This window comes from Apostichopus japonicus, chromosome 22 (genome assembly GCF_037975245.1).
Source record: "Apostichopus japonicus isolate 1M-3 chromosome 22, ASM3797524v1, whole genome shotgun sequence".
NCBI classification, from domain to species: Eukaryota; Metazoa; Echinodermata; class Holothuroidea; order Aspidochirotida; family Stichopodidae; genus Apostichopus; species Apostichopus japonicus.
The window spans coordinates 7,426,950-7,452,237 of NC_092582.1; the positions used below are offsets into that span (position 1 = coordinate 7,426,950).

Here is a 25,288-nt window from a genome sequence, read left to right on the forward strand (position 1 = left end):
GAACTAGAAACAAGTTCAAAAGAAAAAAGAGGGCAGCATTTCTAAACCAAGAAAAAGAAAGAGTACAAAAGTTTCATTCACACTTCATTCACCCTCATTCTATAAGCCGGCATTGAGCTTTACAACCAGCGGAGCGAGTTTACAATGCACAGAGGTCACTAAATTCAGATTTTAATTCCCTTTCATTTTTGGCAACTGCTCTTTAGTTTGGACTAAACAGTTGTCTACTTTCACTTCAGAGGGTAAAGGACAAGGCCAAGAACTAAAAAAAACTTTCCCAGTTACTTTTTGCATGCTACTAATAGTAACATGAAAAAGTGATTGGGCAACAAATTTTCTATACTTGAAATGAAATCTTTAGCTTCATGCTCATCAAATTTATTTCTGATACAAAAATCCAAAACCAAAGTTGTAAAGTAGCAGTGTTAAATGAGACAGGTGATGTTTGTTCAATACATGGTAGGCTCTGCAAACTTGCTGTAAACCCTGGAGCAAATTCTGTTTTCAAATTTTCTATACTTGAATGGAATCATTAGCTAATTGCTGATCAAATTTATTTCCGGTTCCAAAAAACAAAACAAAAAATTCAGTAGAAGTGTTTCATCATACACAGGTGATGTTTGTTTGATACATGGTAGGCTCTGCAAACTTGACGTAAACCGTGGAGCAAGTGCGTTAACGATTCTTTAATTGTTGATGGTATCCTTTTGGAAATCTGTTATGAATATCATCTTAGCATAACAATAGTACAATACCATCATATATGACTGATGGCTGGGGAGCCCTGTCAGAATACTGCCCACAACACCTTCTACAGTTACCACTTACCGGTTGAATTACACTCTTGACGTATTCACACAAGACAACAACATCATCTTCACAATTTAAAGCTAAATATTAATGTCATTTGAGAAGAGAGGCATTGCTGATGAAAAGAATACTTTTTAAAAAAGCAAAGCACTTGAACCAAAAGATAATAATTACAACTTAATAATTAAAACTTAATAATTACATCTGACAGCCTGTCCCACAGTGACATTACCCATCACTTAGTTGTAAGGCTTACTGATGACACACATTGTGCAATGCAAAGTCTGTCCAAGGCAAGTTTTGGGCAGTATAGTGTGATGGTATAAATCATCTGTGAAAACCCTCTCCAAATGTTAGATTTCTATGGGTGGGAAGAGGGAGGGAAGGGAAAGTTGGAGTGGAGAGAGAGGGATTGTTGGAGTGGAGAGAGAGGGATTGTTGGAGTGGAGAGGGAGGGATTGTTGGAGGGGAGAGGGAGGGGATGTTGGAGGGGAGTGGGAGGGGATGTTGGAGGGGAGAGGGAGGGGATGTTGGAGGGGATAGGGAGGGGATGTTGGAGGGGAGAGGGAGGGATTGTTGGAGTGGAGAGGGAGGGGATGTTGGAGGGGAGAGGGAGGGGATGTTGGAGTGGAGAGAGAGGGATTGTTGGAGTGGAGAGGGAGGGACTGTTGGAGGGGAGAGGGAGGGGATGTTGGAGGGGAGTGGGAGGGAATGTTGGAGGGGAAAGGGAGGGGGAGGGAATGTTGGAGGGGAGAGGGAGGGGATGTTGGAGGGGAGAGGGAGGGGATGTTGGAGGGGAGAGGGAGGGGAGAGGGAGGGGAGAGGAAGGGAGAGTGGGAGGGAAGTGGGGGGATGTTGGAGGGGAGAGGGAGGGATTGTTGGAGTGGAGAGGGAGGAATTGTTGGAGGGGAGAGGGAGGGATTGTTGGAGTGGAGAGGGAGGAATTGTTGGAGTGGAGAGGGAGGGATTGTTGGAGGGCAGAGGGAGGGGATGTTGGAGGGGAAGGGGAGAGGGAGGGGATGTTGGAGGGGAGAGGGAGGGGATGTTGGAGGGGAGAAGGAGGGGATGTTGGAGGGGAGAGGGAGGGATGTTGGAGGGGAGAGGGAGGGGATGTTGGAGGGGAGAGGGAGGGGATGTTGGAGGGGAGAGGGAGGGGATGTTGGAGGGGAGGAAGGGAGAGTGGGATGGAAGTGGGGGGGGGAATGGAAATACACAGGGTTAAGTTGGTGAAGGATGGTAGAGAGTTTAAGACATACACATCTTTTCTTTCCTTTTTTTGAATAAATTAAAAAAACGAGGAAACAAACAGGCAAATTGCAAAACCTTCAAAAAAGGAAAGGCAACTCACGGAGATCTTTGATGAATTGCTACCATCCATAACGGTCAGACTATTGGAAGTCCCCAACAGGGTACTACTCTTCCTTAATCGATCATCTTGTCCTGGTTGAGAGATATCTGTGAAAATATGAAACAATAACAAGTCTTCATTAATATATAGTTATTTTCATTTGGTGGATAATGCTCAGTTTTCCATTGGCTCTGAAAAAATCAATAGCATACAAAACTTTGAATAATTTTAAGCTCAAGTGACTTATAAATATTGCTTAGTCTCCTCCCCCTTCCTTCCCCCCCCCCCAAATACACGAACAAATCCTCGACTGGACGGGGGAATTGCCTGCTTGTGTGTTCACATATGGTTTGATCTGCTTTGAATCAAAAGTTTGCACCAAGATGTAACAATTGTAATCAGTATAGATACTGAACGAGAAAACTCATAAATTTACAGATGGGGTTAACTCACGTCATAAGTACATTAATTATAAGATTACAGAATGCTATAGATACCTAATAGTGTTTTTAATGACCTAGGGCTTTGTTTTATTAAAAATATATATTGGCTATAAATGACTTGCTATCTATCAAGTCACCATAAAGACATCATATAATAACATGTACAACTAGATTCAATGCAGTCTATGGTAACCTTCAGTCTTCAGTTCAATCCCAAACTCATTTAAAATTAATCTTTCCAGAATTTAGCAATTAACAGAAACTGATGAAAGTTTATGACATAAATTACTGATCTGATTATTTCAGAGTGATTCTTGCATTTGCCAGCAGAATCAACGGCAACAGTGATCACAAGAAACCAAAGCTGGATATTCACCAGAGCCATGCATAAATAAAGGGTGACTTGATATTTCTATGCATAAAGTCAAGGTGCAACCAAAGCCTGTATTATCATGGTTTCTGTATAGCGCCACCACTTCTGGCTCTAACACACATGCATGCACAATTGATCAGAGGAATTTGATTCCACAGGCTTTTTTCTTGAAGTTGGATTTGGCCACTATCCAACTAGCCACTCGCAGTAGAAATGGGTCTTTGAAAGGATGGGATGCACCATATTTGTACATGGAGGTATCATTAAATGTACCTGTAGATTATTTTTCCTTTTCGAGACTAACTGAGATTTTGATAATTGCTATCAAATGTACGTAAACCTTATTTTATACTGAATGATTAAGTTTACATGTATTTTCTTTCTCTTGGAGAAGGGATTGTTTGTGGGATGGGAGGGGGAGGGTGTGGAAGAGAACTAGAAAATTCATTTAGTATCAATTTCAGGTTTTATATATTATTAAATTTAAATCAATTGTTTTAAATCTATATATTGACACATACCTTTCACAGTGGAAAGTTAAATGTGAATATTTGTTTCTACGTGGTACTGTATCCTCTTATGCTGACTTTCCAATCTATTCAGAGGAAGTGACCGGGAATGAACTCTATTTCATGGTCACCATAGTAACTTGCTGACAATCATCTTTGGAACACGAGTATAAACCACAGCAGAAGTTGCACAACAAGAGATTATTAGGGTTAATAATATTATTCTCTTTTAAATAATGGGGCACTCAAATACAGTATCCATACACAATGCACTTGCAAACTGAAACCTGTTTGCAGTAGCATTTTCCTTCAGCATTATCACAATGTAAGGAATGAAATGATGTCCTGATTAGAATTTAAAGAGGGCGATCTTTCTATTGAGCTATAGCCACAATAGATTCAGTTGTCATAATTGAAATATTCTTTCTTTATCTTTCAATCATTGATGGGGAAAACAATCACACAATTAGTCTAAATTAAAAGTAACAGACGTTTTTTTTTTAATGCTTTAGTAAGTAGCATAAAAGCAGTAGATCGCTGTGTGCAAACTCTGCTTTTCAGAAAGTGAAAAACCACTCAAGTCAGTTTTGAAGATTCTTCAATCATATATACAATGTTTATACTACATTTTTCATGAAGGTAACTTCAAATTGTTTCAGCTTAAAACTATCATTTTAAAGATGATGTACATACTGCTCAATCTTATCATGTACAAAACTACTCAATCTTAACACGTGTACAAAACTACTCAATCTTAACATGTACAAAACTACTCAATCTTAACATGTACAAAACTACTCAATCTTAACATGTACAAAACTACTCAATCTTATCATTAACAAAACTGCTCAAAGCCAAAATCAAAAGAGGAATAAACCATATTTCATTTGCGAAAACGGATTCCTGACCATCTTTTCCAGCCACCCGTGATTCATTTTAATGTAATATTTCATTACAAAATCTTATCAATATATATACAGTATATTTTGATAATTATTATCTGACGATATTCATTGATATGTCACCTGACTCTCAACACTGCATCCATCTGAGATATAAGATATATTGCGTATAGAGAAACTCCACACGCAATTACTGCAGTCACTCAACGAATCAAATTTCTAATTACGCAGACATTCCCGGAGCGAGAAATCTCATACTCGAGGAAAAAGCAAAGGGGGGAAAGATGAAAATAAGATTAAAAAAATGAGATCCCACTGCTATAACATATATGTTTATTTCAAGGATAAATAAAGCCTTTTTGGATGACTCAGTTATAATCCTGAAAAAAAGATTATATTTCTAAACCAAGGCTAAGTTTTTTCTCAACAGCGTGGAAAAGGAAAAAATATGATGTATCTTAGATTAAAAGCCTCAAAGCGACAAAATCGGCAGTAAAAATATTTGTGGGGAATGTTGTGAGTGTCTGAACAGATGTTAGGCAATACAGCAGCCTCAGAGTGAAAACTATAAAACATTGAGGAAACAATATGTTATAGCAATGAACAAATTTTTTCTTGATTTTCGTTAAGATTGTAATTTCTGACAGACAAATTTCAGGCAACACAAGTTTGTATTACAGATCAAACCGTGCATCTTTGGTTTGGTATATAAAAGTCAGTGACTAAAATTAACCAAAAGGGAGGATTTTTGCTTGTAAACAGGTACCTGATATCATTCTCAGATAGGTATTAATAAAGAAAACTTCATGCAAATAAGATCAAATGGAATTTGATTTAGTAGACTACACTGATGGACCTTTTAGTTGTTGTTTTGTTTTTTCCTCAAATTTAGCACATTCTAATGTGTGCAGGGGCCAGGAATTATGGACAAGGGAGATGGGTGAAGGAATTGGATGGGGGAGGGGGAGGAGAAAGTGGAATGGGATGAGGGAGAGAGGGCTAGGAAGGGAGGAGAGGGAAAGGTGAAGCGAGGGTTACTTCCCTTTAACATATTTTACGACTCCTCTTTATAAAATTTTACATTTATACTGGAATGAATAAATGAATGAGTTAATGAAAAGTTAAAGGAGGAGAAGAGAGAGGAGAGGAAAAGGGGAAACTTTGGAAGAAAATTATTACTGCATGAGAGAGGTTACTAACTTGTTATTTGGAACACACTTTTCATAAAACCAGGGGTGAGAGGGGAGGGGGAGAGTAGGGTAGATGAGGGGAATCACAGCATTGTTAAAAATACTAAGTCTGAAGATGATAGCATGAACAAAAAGGCTGGTTGGGCTGTTCATAAAAATCACTGCATACAACAGTAGCCACATTTTAATTCATTGAAATAACCTTCCGTCATAATTAGTGTTTCTTCCTCATCTCATTAATTTGCACATCAACCATGTAATAAACATTCCACAAACATTCATGTACAGTTTGTTTATTCTTATTATGCATCCAAAATCTATTACAGCATCAAAATACTATAATTGATGATGGTTCAATTTGTATATAATTATTTCGATTCGTTTGCCTTTGCTCTATCTGGCGATATGTTTTGCAGATAATTCCCTCGCTGTGAACTCTTCCCAACAGACTCAGCTTGAGGGGGCTCTTCATTACCATAAATGAATTTCCAAGGAGGTCAATTGCCTCCTTAGCTCCTGTAAGCTACGTACGGGAAAAAACTCGCAAATGAATTATTCTTGCAGGAACGGCTACCTCCAGAAGAGAGCATGATATACAGTGAAAAAATGAGCGCACTGTACACTGGGAGTCATATTGGATTCTATATGATACTATGTACACAGGTGTTGACTAAGAAGAGTAGCTGTGTTAGATCTGTTAAAGCAGCTGAACTGTCATTTGCAAATTGTGCAAAGTCTGTTGAGAAGAAATTCCGACAAACTTGCGGCAAACTTGCAGAGGGCTAAAATGTTATCAATTTTAACCCTTTTTTTGTGTGTGTTTAGGTAGGAAAATCAGAGTGCATAAGTAGGGATGAGATAGGTAAGAGCTGAGGTATGGAGTATATTCACTCTTACTGTAAAATGCAGATTATTTGCTTAGGTTACGTCAAAGTGTAATTCCCCAGAGAGATAAACTGATTATGGAGCTAGAGAAAAGTCTGTCGTTAAGTTTCAAAGCAAATATCAGCAACACTTATGATAAAATACACAAACACATCACCAGACTTCGGCCCAGCATGACTTATGTAGCATATACATACGATCAATAAACTATTTCAAATTTGCATATTGGACTATTTGGTTACCCTTTTGTATATATTAAAAAGGTAATACCTCGTAACATTGGCAATTGGCATCCATAAATATGTTTTTTCCAATATAACTTACTTGATGTATTGTATGTAAGTCAATGTAACTCATGTGAAACCTACACAAAGATATAATAAAGGATTGATTGATACATGTATTGTACACATATGTATCTCTCCAGTCCCCAAAGAGAGTGTTTTAGCAATATGCACTATAAAATCTACCATATGTAATGACACAGAATTGACATTATTAAGAGAGACACAAAAGTGATTTAAATATTTCTTAGTGATTGGATAAGTAAATATATATGAAATCATTCCTAATTGTGTACAGTACCTCTCTAAAGGTTTAAAATGATAAATTTAGTTGTTGTTATGGAGCTTCTTAGTTGCTGAGCTATGATTATTATTCTTTACTTCAAAGCTATTCAATTTGTTTTTTGTCCTTACATATGACTGTGTGCTGATAACTACAAAATAAGTTTACAATGATAATCTATGGTTTCTGATGACTTTTAAAGGAGGTATTAAAACACTCATCAAATACACTTTACAACTTACCTGGAGAACCAAAAAAAATCTTTTTTTTGAAACCACAAATTTTGTGTACCAACCCTTTGTAAGATATATAGCTTCTATATACTTCGAACTTGCATGTTAGGTCAACATGGCCGTTCTCCAACAGCTGGATTTAATGACTAATGGAATAGTTGATTAAAGGTTTCTCTTCACTAGAACATTAGCTATTAATTCAATTGATGTTTATTTACACTTTACAAAACAGAAAGGAGGCCGTACCTGGAAAGGTTTGTTGTACTTTGAACAAATTACTGAAGTACTCGATAGTGCCTTGTTTGTTCACACACTCACACGCACACACACCGGACACACAAAGTGCATCTTTTGTTAGCATGTGAGATATGGTACTCCATTAAACTGCCATAATGAGTAATAAAATTATTACAATTTGAGGAGGTCAGATATGTTTGCATTCTAGTGGTTTTTGTGTTTGTATCGTTGGTTCCTATTAAAGTTATGAATATTTATGAGTGATTTCTTAAAATCCCCCCCCCCTAATTGGCCCCTTGCACAAAGTTCAAGGACTTCAAAGGGTGTCCAAACACAATCAGAAAAGACCTAGTCACAGGACTGACATATGACCATTTTTACCATTAAAGGATTTGCTGCGACTGAAACAACCAAAAACTCTGGGAATAGTTTGGTTGTTGTCTCAGAAATAGAAAAGACATCCCAGCTGTTCACAGGAAAAATGTAAACCATGAAGGTATGGAAGAAATATCCCATATCTATTGGTCAGCTTGCATGAATAAAGACTGAATCTGAATAACACACAGCTGAATGAGCTGATCATGTACGTGGACAACCAGTCACGAGGTATCGTGATGTATCACACATCAAATTTATGTACAGATGTTCTGATTTCATCAAAATCTGTAAATGTCTCGTTACTTCTTCAAGCTTAAATCTTCAGATTTCCAAACCCACATTCAAAATAAACATGTTCATTGTTAACTCTACCTGAATACCTTCTATCATGAATTTAATTGAATTGGCCACTTAACATTAATTCCATGACAAATAATCTCGTATTGGACTTAATTTTTTTGTGTCTATCTTAGATTGAACTACAATTTATCATTTTCATGACGGCTGTAGTCGGTTTCGTAGAATACCAGAGAATTTTCCTTTTAACCTGATATTTGAATCGATTCCGAATTGATGAATTCAAAATGACTTTACAACCCGATGCATTGGCCAACCGACACTAAAGGAGCTATATTCGTGCTTCACCCGTACTCGTTTAAACCTGTGTGGTATTTCTCATGGTGTTTGACCGTGATGTAATGCAATCTTTAGAATTCTGTACTTTTGACTTTAAATGGAATAGATGAATTAATCAAACTTAATGAAAGGTCAGTCCGTGATTTCATTATTTCCTGCACTCTGCAATGACAACTGCAGAGCGCAGCCGTCGGTACCCAGCGGGCGACGCTTCCAGATAAAATTGAATTAAATCCAGGACGGCTGGTCTAATTCTCCTCTGTTGCCGTCGTCTCGAATCTATCATCTCCTTCCTCGAGTTATATCTACTTTCATTGATTCTAAACAAAACACAGAAGAATGTGTGGAGAGAGTCTTTAACATTGTATTGCATTTATACCGTAGGTTGCACGTGTATCTATCAGTAATCCGTTACGATTTGACTGTAATGACGTGTACCAGCGAATGGCAAGACCACAGGGTTAAAGTAGCTGGTACTTCAAGATCCAGTGTACGTAACCATATATACTACATAGTACACATACAATACACACAGCACACAGAGATAACTCAATTAAATTATACATTGGCAGAAATACTTTGAACTACAGCTTATCTCTATGTAACATATATACCACAGACATGGAATTACTGTACGACTTGAGCGACTTGCTAAGATTTTTTTTTTTTTTTCCGATTTGAAAAGTACAAACATCTGCTGACTAAAATCAAATTCTGGCTGGCATTATCTTGAACTACTACACCGATCGGTTTCCATACAGGCTTTCGAGATCTGCAAGCCAATAATACCTGCTGACAACGAGCAGTCATATATGCAGGGGCTAATATGTCAGGTACAGGAAACTGTGATGATGCATTGAATGACAATTCTTTACCAACTTTACCATGTGTGTACAGTATGTTAATTCTACATGGATGTCTACTGGTAGAAAAATGTCAGTGCCCTTGTGTGTTATTCTACCGCATGGCTGAAAACCTAACTAGCAGTTTAAATGACCAAAGAATTCTCTTCTAACGGTTGTTAACAATAATTGATGAGTACAAAAAATGATAACTCGTTATACCATGGTCATTTCCTTTCTTAATTAATTATTGTTTCCCATTCTGCAACTTTTCTGCATTGTGTTATAATTAAGGACCAGCTCCAAGAATGCGGGCATTTACATATATATATATACTACCAATGGTGAGATCTATCCATAACAGACCTGTTTAGATTTCCTTCAATCATTCTCCCATACTATATTCTACGTAGCTGTTGTTTTAATTTGCTCCATCCGCTAGATATACCCATACAACCAGTATAAATGCAGTAGTTAAGCAGTTGTTTGGTGATCGTCTCCAATTCTCGTTAATCTTTAAACAATTATTTGATTATCGGTCTAACCTCATTTTATCTAGCAGCTAGCCTGTGTCAGTTGTATAAGAAGACCACACGTCTATAGGTACATAAGCGGGCATATTGTGGTTGTGTCAGGACAACAGTTGATGTTTATTAAAGCATTGTGTAGTATTTAGGCTTTGACACTATTGTCTACATTATTTGATTTAGTAAATCCCAGGAGTTAGGAAGCCTGTAGTTCCATGTGTACACTATATATATTGACAGTAAACCTTCTCTTATCAATGATGGCCTAAGAGATTTAAGAGGCTACAAGAATCATCGCCACTTAACTCCCCACATATTACGGATGAGAGCGTTTACCCCAGTGCCTGGCCATGCTCTGAAATACCTTCACTGTATCTAGTATATAACTGAAGCACATTCCCAAAGAAGCAAATTAATTTACTCCTTCCCAAACGAGCAAATTAATTTACTCCTTCCCAAACGAGCAAATTAATTTACTTCTTGGACCTACTATCTCGGACAGAAGATACACCAAAAATTAGAAGTAGTTACTTAAGCATAACCTTGCATGTAGACCTAATAATAGACCTGACTCATCACTTAGCTATCTCAGTATTTACCAGTTCATGTCTAATATATCAATGGTTAGTTTTTTCTTGGGGTGGGGGGAGGGAGTGGAGGAGGAAGAAAGGAGCACCCCGACTATCTACATAGGAGAGAGCATTCTTCAACGACCTCCAAGGGCCACATCCTCTCCTGTTTACATCAACACTCACAGCTAAATCAATGCATAACATTTAGCCATCTGTTTTTACAAGGATAATATAAGAACATACTTCCATATTGAAGTATCAGGACTGCATGATATTTAAATGTTCCAGCCTACGCATTACTCCAACCTTGGGGGATCCGCTGGGTTCAAACATAAATGTATTTTTATCCTAAGTGCATCTTTCCATCACCTACTGTACTGTAAATGCAGGGACGCATATCGCCATTAAATCACACGATCCCCCCTGTGGGAACGTCTGCATCATAATCATCCCTGGTGTGACGTGACAACGTTTCGTATATATATATATAGATATGAATCCAGGTATTGGTTGAAATTATACATCAAATTTCCCAGCACTTAACAGATTCAAAAGAACCATTAGAATTCCTTTATTGATATTGCAAGGAAATCAATTTTTAGTTTTCCCTTAATCAGGTAGACAGGATATTGATGCAAGATAATGAAAAGACTATAGGAAATTAATTGGCATAAGCTAAGAGGATATCTCAGCATCAGGTTTCATCAACGAGACGGGTATAGATCGAGTGATGAATGTGTGCGAATAAAAAAACAGGGTTGCCAGATCCTCTATGACACAGCCAGCAAAATAGGCTGCCGAATTGGGTGAAGAAAACATGAGAATCTAATAAATGATGTTATTCATTAATGACCACAGTGTCTGTACATAGTTAGGGACGATAAAGGTTTTTGCAAGTCATTGCAATCAAGGTCCCTAAGCTTCGAACATTTGGAAATGAAACGTGGTTACCAAAATAGTTCCAATGTATTTTCATATATCCTTTATACCAATCTCTACATATAGTTTTTCTCTCTAATGACCAAATACATCAAACTCACTATGAAAGCCTAGGATAAAATTCAAAACCCAGAACTTTTGTAGGGAGAGAACCAAAACAAAACAGAACAATTTGTCTTTTGTAGAAGTACAGTGTGGTATGTATCCTTTTCACAAATGCCAAAATCAAGTTAGGCAACCTTTTTAAGGAAACAGAATACTCCTATACCTGAGAACAAATCACCATGGCAACAGACAGCCACTACCAGACGTTAGCTATTCTCCTCACCTCTTAACGAGGCCATATGTTATAGGAGAATACATAGTGGAAGAGAATAGAAGAAACATGACTAGGCACAATAACACACAGTAAGCAGTTTCCAAGAGATCATGTGGAGATATGGTATATAGTTTTCACTAAAGATAATAACTACAGATAAGTTTGTTTTGAAATCAATGTTATACAAACAGCCTGACGTACATACATTGGGAGCTTAAATTTAGCTTGGGCATGAAATCATGAAGTGCAACATTCTGTGGTATGGAGAGAGGTCTACATCATTCCATCATGTTTAAAGACCAACTATGGAGACTTTTCGATGAACATAAAATCCCACCATTTTTCATGTATGTAATCCTTAACTGACTCCAATTACATTGCTGTAATTAACTTTACCAATTTCGGACGTTAAATAAGTGAAAAATGGGACGAAAAGTCAGCTTCTATTTCAGACATTCCAGAAACATTCCTAAGACATCAGGTGACCATGTGACGTCAACGTTTGTATACCTCACTCACAACTATACTTTTAGTGTGTAAAGTCGTATACTTGAGCTGCCAAAAACATCAACGATATTACTCCTTTTTCCTCAAAATGTCACAATTCTGTGTTGTTGGAGGTTGCAGTTATACCTCATCCAACAAAAGCATCAGCTTTTTTAGATTTCCGAGTAAAAGAACCGACGTAAAACGCCGCAGACTTTGGATCAATTTTTTGAGATCCACGCGGAAAGATTTTTCAGCACCCGGAGTATCTCATGCCCATGAGTCCACATGCATGACCCTGCTTCTGTGTATGCTGCAAATGTCTCATTCTGTGAAAATTATATACTGTCGATAGCTGTGTCGGACCATGGTCGGACATAGCTAATGTGAAATTGACCGTAAACACGCCCTGGACGTCCTTACATGTAACATTATATCACGCAATTGACAGTAATATATTTACTGTAAGAGATGACCGTATATATATACCGTGCCAAGGGTATAGCATTGTTAGTACATGTACGGTAGTTAGTTACAACTCTCGCCGGCGTTGGCTCACAGCATGTGTAAATAGCCATGTTAGGATTTATCTATTTCATTTGTTGTATTCCAGTATCGTGAGTTCGTGATACATGTGTAATATTGTCCGTTCTGTTTATTCCGACATCTGCATGGTCCAAGGAGTTGAATAAAAACGGTAGTATGTAGCGATCGGACGTTTTATTTCGTTAGTGACTGTCTTGTGATTGTGTGATGTTAGTACTGGTCAAGGCCTGTTTCAACTAGACCTAACTCTATGGAATTACACAGACTCACGGTAGTTTTTCGCCCAGGATTGAACAAGAAACGTGGATTAGGATATTCACTGCTAAATTTGTTTATTGACAGGATACTTTTTCTGTGTTTGTATACTTTTGGATATTAAAACGAGTAAGTACTATGTAAGTATATTGTACCGTACGGACCTATTGACGCTACGCTATATAAAAGATGCCTCCATTTGAGTGGAAATTTTGCTAATAAAATAAGCAATTTAACTAAAATTTCTGCTTATAATTGTCTTAAAACTTGTTGTTAACCTTCATGTGTTCTTGTTTTAAGCTAACAGCTTTTCAAACGCTCGAAATTGGAAGTCAAAAACAGTACAATTGTTCGCTATCTGTGTACAAACAGTGCCTATATCAGCGTTTGATTTTCGCGGTATACAAACTTTGACGTCACACGGTGACCAGAGGCTCCTTTGGGTCAATCTCTGTTTTCAGACATTCCAGAGGTTCATGTCACGTGACTACCCAAAATGTCCATTTTCGTGGTCGTTTTTGATGGGTTATAGTAGGTTTTCGAAGATTATTTTTTACACATGTTGATTATGGGTATGTAAACTCCTAAATTAATGGAAAATCTCAACAACAAAAATTTCCTCCATATTTGGTCTTTAAAGGGATGGTGAGAACAGTCATCACAAGAGAATGAAAATCTGAGGTGTTTGCAGAAAATATTTCCAGTTATTTGAAGCATATAGATGTAATTTTCATAAAACTAATTAGTTTACAACCATGAATGCAGAAAACAAATTCAGAAGCAGCTCTGAAAACAACATTGTACCATGTATAGAGGGATCCCTTTAATAAGCTATCATTTGGTCCTGTTTTAAGGGAAGTGAGAACAATTGTAGCAAGATTAGGATTATGATTGAAAATCTTATACATGGATCAATTTGAATTAATATCCAGAGTACCATTTCTCTGAAGCACACATCTAGTCATTTTAAGTTTTAAACTGTATGTAAAACTAAGCGAACAATTATTTATGAAAGTTGGGATGCGCCAGAGTTCAGCCGTACCGAAAGTTCACCCTTTGAGAGGCTGATGGAGCCCTGCATGTGTTTGCTGACCTGCGAGAGCTCTACACACTAGGAAATTGATCTGTAGTGGAAGATCAGATCAGGATCAGATCCTCTGCTCCAGATCTAGTGTCACAGCACTCAGAGTTGTACACAACACTGATGTGTAAAGTGTCATAGTTACTATATAGTACTGACAAAAATTACTTCATTTTGCAACAATAACACTAAAAATGCATTATGACCTACTGTAAGCTGTTATTATCCCCAAAGGTAACAGGAATAAACACACCTAAAGACCAAAAAACAACCACTTAGCAGGTAACAGTCTCAAAATGTAGCTGTCAATTTGAACGGAATAAAGAGGATTTGAAATTGATGCATTTAGACAGAGTTGATAAGCGAACACTTGAATTAAGTGGTCTCCAAATTGAGTCCATTAAATCACTTGTCTTGCTAGTACTGTATTAAGAATGCAGAGCTATCTAGAATCTGCAGGGACTAGCAGAATACGAGGTTTATTTGTCGATAACGCAGTAAACTTTATATGAAAGGCTTAAGTGGTAAATACAGTATATCAAATGTTTACAACTTGCAGAGCAAAATATATACAATAATGAACTATAACAGTTAATAGGCGCCTACAGTATCAGAAGTAGTGGTAGCAGTGTAAACTTTGTGACTGGCTTACAGTTTGACAAATTATCATTCAAAAGAACCTCACTGCATAAATATGATTTCCCTGTTGAAGGGCAAAATCTTTATTCATATTGATCATCATAATAATCTATTAATTAATTACTGATATTAGATTAAAACGGTGTAAACCTTGAGGTATTTCCTTGAGTTCTGTGACCAAGAAAGAAAACTGAAGGAAGCGCAGTTGTTCCAAAGTTCATCATTTATAGCAGGAAGTCATAAAACACATCTATAAATTTTTGGCAGATGGTTCAATTATGAGGTCAACTTCATAATTTTTGACTTACTTGACTACTGACTTTATAGAATCAATTAAAATACAAGTGGATGGTCAATGACTTCTAGAAGGAAATTTTGTTCATTTAGACTGTAATATAAAGACCGCACAGTAGAAAAAGATAAGTGTATTATATTAATGTCTTCACTCTACATAGATGTAATATGCAAAGTATTTCTCTTGCAGTAGTCGTTGGGCTAAACTTTGCCATTTCTCTCGAACGTTATTTAAAATAGCTTATTTTGTTTCAGATTCAAGTTGAAATTGAATTGTTTGCAGGGTAGCAGGAAGTTTTCCATACTAATTGGCATTTAAATAAAATAAGAAAATCCAAGAATTAATGCTTGAGGAGTCTTGATTGTACTTCACGATTCTGACGATTTAATTAAAATGAAAAGGAGAGAGACATGTGGGTATATGTTTTTTGTATTCATTAGCATGCTACAGTACTGTATATGTGTATGCAAAGTTTGCAAACCAAGCAACAATCAAAAAGCCAATTAGGGCTTTATTGATTCCTGATGCCACATTTTATAGGAGAAAATTCACGTTGAAGTTATTCGTTCTAGTACTGACTGACTGACGTGGATTTAGTAGAAATATGACATTCTAGCCTCAACCATCCTGTACCTGTTTGATATTCTACTTTAACAAGCCTAAGGTGTGTGACATTAACATACTGTATACAGAAAATAGACACACGCCACATACAGTGTACAGTAGATTCCTTAGTCATTCGATAAGGCATCAAATAGGTCAAATCTGTTCTATGATGGAAGTAATGAAACTGTTCATGAAATGAACATCCACTGATGTAGTAATTACTGTTTATAAATCCCAAATGTTCCCTGCACCAGCTGTCCGGGACAACAACATTTAGTTTATTTTTCTCTTTGAGTGCCCATATATTCAAATTCCCACCCTTGACCCCCTCCCCACCCCCCCGGCCTTTTGTCTTAATTAAAACCCTTTAAATGACTTAAAACCGTATCCAATACTATTCCAAATAGCTTTGAATGTATTCCAGTCACTTTCTCAAACACACCACCACCAATCTGGCAGTTTTCTTGAACCATTGTGAGGTCAATTGGATTGCAAGAATAGGAGAGTTGGGGGGGGGGGGTGTATTAGTTACAGGTCGTCATTTGAACTGTCCGAGACCTTTTAGAAATTTAGCTTCAGAGAATTGTGCCGCGCTGATACTCTAAGCCTATTATGCTTTGAGAAAGTTTCACTAATGTCTGTATTATTTTGTCGATAACTCACAGTACCCACCGACAATAGAAGAAAATAATTGTAGCCGAGGGCTGAATAGACATGAGCTCTAAGAAAAACCATTTACGAGAGACACAAAAGATCCCTAAACACATACAAGACCCCTTTGTATAATGCTCAATTGATGTTGACATTCACCAATTAATGTCGCTCACATGACCCATATATGATAACATTATAGTCGTGTAATGCAGATGGGACCTATGGGGAAGTGGTTGCACATTTAACCACATCAAAGAAGACTCCGATGATCCTGAGCATCTCAAACATTTATCAAAGAAATCTGTGTCTGTGATTATATATCTAGCAAAGCCTTCAATTTATGTCTAATATTAACAATTTAAGAATATTCTTTCTACTTCATTTTACAGGAGTACAAATTTATCCAGAAATGTTACTACAGTATTTATAAACCCTTATTTGGTATATACCTAGGTGCTTTAAAACTCACTCTCAAGTACAGTAACATTACAATGTTTTTTTTTATATTACTTATATTTAATTTAGAAACAAGAATAACAAGAATCTAGACAGCCGACCAAACATTTGAACAATTACCGTCTGTAAACATACAGTAGTAAATTCCATAAAAAAGTTTGCTTCAGAATTTCAACGAAAAAGTTCCTCTTTTGATGAGCTGTACACTGTAGCTCTCTCTATGTTTTCATACTTTCCATACGTAGAAAAAACCGATGAACATACATGCAAGTTTAGAAATTGTCATTGGCATTCCTTCAATTAACTCCACACATTATTAACCGTTAATCAACCACACACATGCACGCACACTTTTCTTATTGTTATAAAGTATACACCCAACGATTACTCATAGTGGTTCCTTAAACAATCACAAGGACACCAAACGATTTTCATCAGAAATTTGTCACTCATCAAAATTGTCACAATTCTGTTTTTTTTCTGTTTTTTTTTTTTTTTTATCTCATCTATTCAGATACTGTAATGACTTGTTCGGTGCTCTGGCATTTTTATTGATCCATAATTTTGGTATATTCCTTCGAAATTAATTGAGCTTCTATAGCTGAAATGAACAAAGACACGTGCCAGGGTTTGACATAGTTTCATATTTTTCAATGTATGAGGTCGTAAGTTCTGAATGGGTCTACTCCCAGGTCAAGCTCCAATTATATAAAAGTGCCCTAGAAATGATTTTCAAGGTCGTCATATAAAATGAATAACTATTAACACCGGTTTGGCAATATCTGCATGCTCTTCAGTTGTGTGTGTGTATGTGTATATCTACTGTACTGTATATATGTGGCTGATTTCTAACAAAGCTGGTAGGAGAAAACTGGCTGAAGATTTAACAACATGAGGATCGACTGGGGTAAGATCGAATGAGATAATTACACATCAACTTCTCGTGCCCTTATCCTTCTTTCTATTTCCCTCCCTCTTCCTTTTCTTCACTTTTCCCTAAATCTATTATTGGTATTATTTTTTGTCACTACTTTTATTTCCCATCCCATTCTCCATCCCATTTTCCCTGTCTCTTTCACCTCCCCTTTCCTCCTCCCCTCTTCTCCTCCCCCTTTCTCCTATGGCCCTACAGCAGCCCTCCTTCCGCCCTCCTTCCATCAGGTTTGGTCTCCACACGTATTTACTACAGTACTGTAAGTCCAGTATCTGAATCCTACTCTACGTTCCTGCAAACATTGTTTTATTGAAATTATACTTATTTTATCTCCCTCCTTCAATCCTCCTCAAAATGTAATTCTTACAAATTATACACATGTATATGCCCCTATCATATCTCTGTGAAATAATTAGTGACCTTGTCATACTGTGTGGTCCCTCCTTTAAATAAAACAAAAGGAAGAATATATACTGTATAGTCATATCATGTCATATCACTTCAATGTAACCAAACCACCCTTTAGTAGATAAAACTTGGATGCAACCATGCATGATAGGTTCCTCATCATCACAAATCTGAATTGATTTTTTAAGCCCTTCGGTTTATGAAGTATAACATTAGCCATGGTAGTAATGAGTCAGTTCTGACTACAAGTAAAGAGACGCTTAGGTGATTCATCATATGCTGGCAACACCCATGTATGCAAATACAAACCAAATGTAATATTCAGAGAAATAGCCTTCTATATGATGTCATTTAATTATTAAGTACATATATATATATACATATATGTAAACAGTACTGTAGGTATATGTTGCCTGATAGGTTCTTGCTTAAATACAGTATCTGAGGGAACCTTTTTCAGTGGAAGATATACAATTATATTAATTTTTATTTTCTATTAATTTATTTTTTTTATTTTTTATTTTTTTTTGGGGGGGGGAGAGAAATGATGCTGGCCACAAAAAAAAGACAAATAATGGTGGCCATTATAGCAATTTATGCTTCTGCAATCATCTCAGTACCAAGGTAATTCTCCCTAAATTTTTGGTTCTTTTTTCTAAATTATTTTTTACTAGGCTGTTTCTGGAAGCGGTAACTGAGCACTTACAGGCACTACAATATTTCCTGATTTGGATACATACTTAGCTTTGTATCTAGATATCGGCTACACATCTGTAACATGGAAGAGGTAGCAGAGGGCATAGATGGGTGTTGCCAATGTAAATTGATATCAGAATTAATTTAGGAAAGGGGGAATATTTTAATATAAATAATGCTCATGGGAAATGGTAGAACTTTTTAATAACTGTATGATCACCTTTAAATGGACTATTTCATGTGCAGCCTATAAATTTTGTGAAAAAGGCTCAATCTGCCTCTTCTCCCCCCTCCCCCTTTCCCTCCACACAGACTGAACCCCAGTGAACTACCCTTTGAGATACATGCATGAACACAGCATATGGAATGGTCAGGCAAGGACTGTAGTGTATAGTTACATATTGCAATCAATGTTTCAAAGTGACATACAGGATTTACCCTACGGCTGCGGTAAATCAATGTGTAAATAACTGTTTTTGTTTACGCATAACACCCGCAGGGGAAGTGGCTCCTCATAAAACACAAACACAGGCAACCGGTTTTCCAGGTAAAAAAGCTGTTTCTCTTAAGAGGGTATTTGTTTACAATTCTCTAAATTAACGTCAAAGGGTAACCTTTAATTTCCTCTGACATTTGGGGGGATATAAATGTACAATTGTCTCAGATATGTTTGACAGGTTATCATTGACCTGCAGGGTAATATCGTAATGCGCCTTGAGCACCGTTATCGGTGAATATGTCTGCACTTTATAAAATCCTCAATATTTATTATTATAATTAAAACAAATTCCATCCATTGATAAATCACTGAGGATTGCTTAATAATATAAATTCTTGTGATTTTCATATCATTTTCAGATGGTCATTTCACTTTAAAATGACCGCTGAGACGACGGAGGAATGGACCAAACAACATGTACCACCTGTATCAAAGTGCCATATCTATCTATCCACTTTATCTCCTTGGCAATATACACTTTCCTCTGTCCCCTAACCCTCCCCCATCCCCCCACCCATCACAATACTATACAGAGTTGCCTCTTATCAGTGACCTATAACTTGGACAGCTCCCTCTCTCAATCCTCATATCTCCATTCTACTATGCTTGCGGGTGACGCAACTGTACAATTCTGCATTTTTGCCACCAAATATATTACTTCAGATTTCTCAAGCAATGAAACAAAAACAAATAGTTAACTTACTTGTAAGGCTCTGACTGAATGGCTCTCAAAGTCAAAGGTTTTAATTTTTACAAGTTAAGCAGTCATATTCCCTTTTTAGATATCTCTCTTCCTCCCCCCCCCCCCTCCTCCCCTCATCCCCCTTCCCTCATTTTTTTATTCAAGCTTAGCAGGATTTATATTAATTGCTTAATAATTCAATGACTTGATCAATTCTAAAACTGAGAGATTTTAAATTATACAGACCACCCACACATTATATACAACTAGGTAATAATGACTTTGTCTCTAGGGCAATGTATAAACAAAGACTGCAGGGTAACTTTTCTATCTTAAACATCAAACCTGAAAGTAAAACTCATGATTAAAAAGCATTGTCATAGTCAAAATAAAGGACAGATATTTTCAAGGATATGATATAATTTCCTTGGAGCTATTAGTTAATGGGAGTAAAAGGGCAACAAATACTATACTGTTGCTTTGCTATCAACATGGAAAGAATTTGCAAAGTTATACCAGGGAGTTGTTATGGAACAACTCCCTGGTTAAACCACCAATATGCTTACCTAGATCAACATAAATTCCCTCAAGTATTTGCTATTTATCATAACAAAGTCAGTGATGATGAATACACACCTAAGCAGGCACAGTTACTACACCAAAAGGTCCAGGCCAAAGGGGGGGGGGGGGCATGGAGGCAAAAAGTATGCCAATTTCATACCTTACTGGATCCCTTTATAATATCACAGCTGATTTTGAATGAGTTGTTACAGCTGCCTCCAAGAGATCAAATAGCTCATGATGTTATGTATGCCTCATTGCACTCATACTCAAACCGCAAAACCGGTATTCAAAAAGATATTTCAGGTCTCCCTGGATTCAACAATAGAAGTGTGATTGTTACAACTCATTCTGGAAACACCTTTCCACCAGACTGCATATCACTTCACCCTGATGATATAAACAGCTTAAAAAGGGTTTAAGAAAAAGCCCAATTTGTAAACATTCAGTGAGTCAGAGATATTAGACAATAGATACAAACTCCTATTGGACCATGCCAAGCTACACGATGATGCATTTAAGGGAATTTGAATATTGTTACCATTTCTTTTCGAGGTGTTTGCACCATCAAATTAATTTAAACAACCAATAGATGCATATACAGGTAGATATCACAGTCAGGAGGGGGAAGGGAGGGGTTGTAGGGGGAGGGCATTATAAAATGTCAATTACAACTTGAATGCAAAACTGTAGAACCAATGACAAGTAGGAAACTAAATATGCAATCAAATAACAGGAAACTATCTGATATAACTCAGACCTCAAGTTTCAAGCTACTTACTGTTTAAATGCACCAACAAGATTTTGCCTTTTGCCAATAGCCAACAAAAAAATTGCACATGCATGCATTTTCTGCAGGTAGACATTAAGAACATAAAACATATGACACGGCGTCAGTTAACAATATTCGGATCATGTCCCAGTTGCCGCCGGTTGCTTTTAGTTTTGACTATACCATTCGATGAAGGTTGGCGTCCGGTTTAACGATGGTAACGAAGGTTGGCATAAGGTTAGGGATTAATAATAATTTTAAATTTTTTTTATAATTCACTAATTTAAAATAGTTTCATGACGTTAAGTCTCGTTCTCAAAATAATTTGAGAATGGTGGCAAAACGATGACTGGTTTAGATACCACACAAATAAAAAAATTCACCCAAACTACATAGTGGAATATCCTCAAACATCACCAGTACTTTTCTCTACATTTTACAAAGAATTACTCTAAAATATCTACAACAAGAATTTTTTCACTATAAATCACTACTTCTATGGCTGTTATTGTAGTTAAGCAATTAACTATTCAGCCCTTTTCTTCATTTTGAAACAACTGTTGACAAATACACCTATTATCAAATTCACTGTGACAATTCTTTGACAATTATAGTGATTCAATTGAATTCAGGGAATGTTTACATTTTAGTACATACAGTATGAAGGCAATTAAGACTATTGAAAATAAAAACAATTAACAATAAAATTAATGTTTTTCTTGAAAAAGCAACAAATTATTATCACAAACCTGCATATCCTTTTGGGTTCCTAGGAAAACACAATCCTAAGCCAAGGAATCCAGGGCTTTTGATGCTTTCTGAGGCTACCATTGTAGAAGACCACTTAAATTTTCCCCTTTTGAGACTCCAATCAATAAAGTATAATTAATTCACTGCAGTCCTTATACACCGGCATATCTGGTTGGCAAGATCTATCCCAACTGAATGCTTCCTTCACTACAAGTAATGATTTCCAAAGAAAACTGCCAGCACAACATGACAAAGATCTAGTTTTACACCAACTCCATATCATGTCATAATCATATCCAGGAATTTTGTGTTCTCGTCATATTACCAAAGCATGTTTCTACACTGGCATGTTTGTTAGTGACTAATTCACATATTCAACCCCCCCTACAGGTGTTTACACCAACAGACAGCACTGAATGAAAATCTTTGCTAGCATACAATTGGTTGTAAGGAGTTATAAGCATAGATACAATTGGCTGTCAATACCAACCTTTAGTGTCAAGGAATGACTCTGGACTGTACCATTTTGTAATGAGGTTGAGACATGTCACTGTCAATTCAACTTCACTGTTCTGTTCTCCTTAATATGACTATTAAGCACTTAGTATAGATAAACCCTCCAAATAATATTTTTCAAAACATTTACTGAATCGGTTTACAGATTTTCAACTAAGAGGGACATATGACTTAAGTCAAAGTCTGAACATATTATAAATTTCACCCCTCTTGAAAAATGAAAGGTGCTTATTTCCCAAACCAAATGAATTATGCATCATGGGAATGATCCACTATTACACACAGGGAAGAAGTATTTGATACTGTATTTGTACTGTAATTCAACTTGGATCATGAAATAATATACACTTGTATATGAGTAGACTTTGGAATTCCTGGGAATTTATCAAATACTAGGAAAGATATAAGTGTAAAGTTGAATGTCATAGAACTATCCTGGGGGTGGGTGGGTGGGTGTTGTCCAACCCAATCCTATGACAATTCTGGATAAATATGATATTGAAGTGCTATTACATCATCTATTTCACTGGGATAAATGTTATCAATATGTTTACCCGAAAATGTCAGTTTGGTCAAAATGCTTCACGTTTCCATAGTACTTTTGTGTCCTAGTGATTCTTGAATTTCTAAATTAATTTCCAGACATATCAAGGAGTGTTAAATCAGACCATTTGATGTCTCAGTGAGGAAAAGTCATTTGATGTTAGCAGTGAAATGCTTCTTGAAGTTGAATGAGTGACAATCATTTGAATGTTTTATCATATTAAGGATCAATACAGATTATACTTTAAATGTAACTCTGAAAACATATCACATAAAAAGATAATAATATCACATAAAAAGATAATGATATCACATAAAAAGAAGAATATATCACATAAAAAGATTATTATATCACATTAAAAGAGAATACCACATGAAATGAGAGTACCAACCTTTGTGACAAAGGTTAAAAGTTGCATTGGGTTGCAAATGTAAAGTTTCATTAGGTCAATGTAATATCCCAGCAAATATAAGACGGGAAAACCATTGAGACTAACTTTAAAAGAGATCATTGTGGCAACCACAATTTGTTTCCTCCTTATTAACTAGATACATAGGACTAAAGAAAGTCCAATACTGAAAAGTTTGTGTCCCACAAAGTATATAAGTAATATTTCAAGGGTCTCCCAGAACATACTGTACACGTGTACACCTTTGAATTAAGTAAATGCCTAATTATTTCATTCCAGCCTAAATTTTAGTGGATTAAATGGAAAGTGAAAGGTGGATGGTATCATTTCTCAATAAAAGTTGATATTCTGGGAAGTATTGCTAAGGATTGTAAGACTTTTATCCTCCTCGTTTGCCAAATTAATTGTATAAGTTTCGAGAAAGATTCAACGCTTTATCCATTGCATTTTCCACTGGTTAGGTCATGATTACTGTTGCTTAAGTTGTGATTTTAATTTGTCAGGAACTTAAAAAATATGACCAAACAAAAATAAAATTCATAATCATATTCACATAATTAAATTATGCTATCAAGAAATTTGTATTCAACAGACCTGCTGATCCAATTGATGCAGCAATCATGCTGCAAAATGTTTTGAAACAATTCCTTAATCTACTGTTGATCAACTTTGCGTTAGTTATTCGCACATTGCATGATTATAGCCAGATTCTGGATAATTTTAATCCCAGACCCATTGAGCATTGAATACTCAAAGTTAAGATTACCATTAATCAAGGTCAAACATCTTTCTAGAATCATTTTCTTCGAATGATGATTTACCAAGAAAATAATATCAATCATTTTAGTTGATTCAGAAACATTTTGTTGCACAGATAATATTTCATATTACAATTTATAACATTTGAAAATTGGAATCAAATTCTATCCAGTATTGGTTCGTGATGATTATAGTCAAACTGAATGGACTTGAACACAAATCTTTTGAGATGTTTTTTTTCTTCCCCTGAAGATTAACTTATGGAAAACATCACATTTAATCAAGTACGTCTATCGTTTCGAACTGCCGTAAACTTGCACGACTTCATCTTTTACTTTTCGATGTCATATGAAAAATTTCACCTTGGTAATAGAGTGCTGTACTTTCAAGATACAGGTCTGCTCATCACCTATCCTACTGTAATACAGCACTTGTTGTTTTGCTTCTCAGTTTGAAAACACCTCTTTTCACCAGCCCCCCTCCCCCACCCCCCTGGTTTTTGGTCTTACAAGTTGCAGAAGGAACAATAATATTTGGCCTCCCTGATGCAACCCCTAAGAGGACATCTTTGTGTAAGTCCACCCAGTCCAGCTGTGCTCATCACTTGGTTCACAGTAGGAGCTACCAGTAAATGTAAATCTATCAACTGTACTTCACCCTCTCCCCAACCTTCAAAGGTAACAAACATAAACAGGCAATACACAGTCAAGATGTTAAGAATCCACTAAATATTATAATGCGGTAACCGGTCACGCTCCCGATCTGCCACAAAAATTTAAAACCTTTGGTTGTCATGAACAATGCAGCATTCTTAGTTTAGCAAAAGTTCTTGAAAATTTTGAAATTATTTGCTGTTTTTCTTTCCCTAAACAATGTTTTTCATAAATTCATAATCACAAACAGAAAAATCTGTTTTCTTTTTAAAAGTTTTTCAGAAGACCTGCGTTTATCATAGAGGACACTTAAAATATCATTACTTGATTCAATGCAGGTTGCATATTTGTACCTTTTTATTTTTACTTTGTTTTAA

General features: G+C 36.3%; 1 protein-coding gene across 16 annotated transcripts in view; it reads right to left on the minus strand.

Moving 5' to 3' along the window:
• The window catches only part of LOC139963609 (disabled homolog 2-interacting protein-like), a 509,980-nt gene that overhangs the window by 63,621 nt on the left and 421,071 nt on the right, over window positions 1–25,288 (minus strand). For 15 of the 16 annotated variants that reach the window (XM_071964560.1, XM_071964562.1, XM_071964563.1 and 12 more), the window contains one exon: window positions 2,159–2,265. In XM_071964560.1, coding sequence (XP_071820661.1) covers window positions 2,159–2,188 — 30 coding nt within the window. In that variant the 5' untranslated portion in view covers window positions 2,189–2,265. Of the gene's footprint in view, window positions 1–2,158; window positions 2,266–22,029; window positions 22,449–25,288 lie in introns of those variants that run through there. The other variant, XM_071964554.1, reaches the window with a different exon arrangement.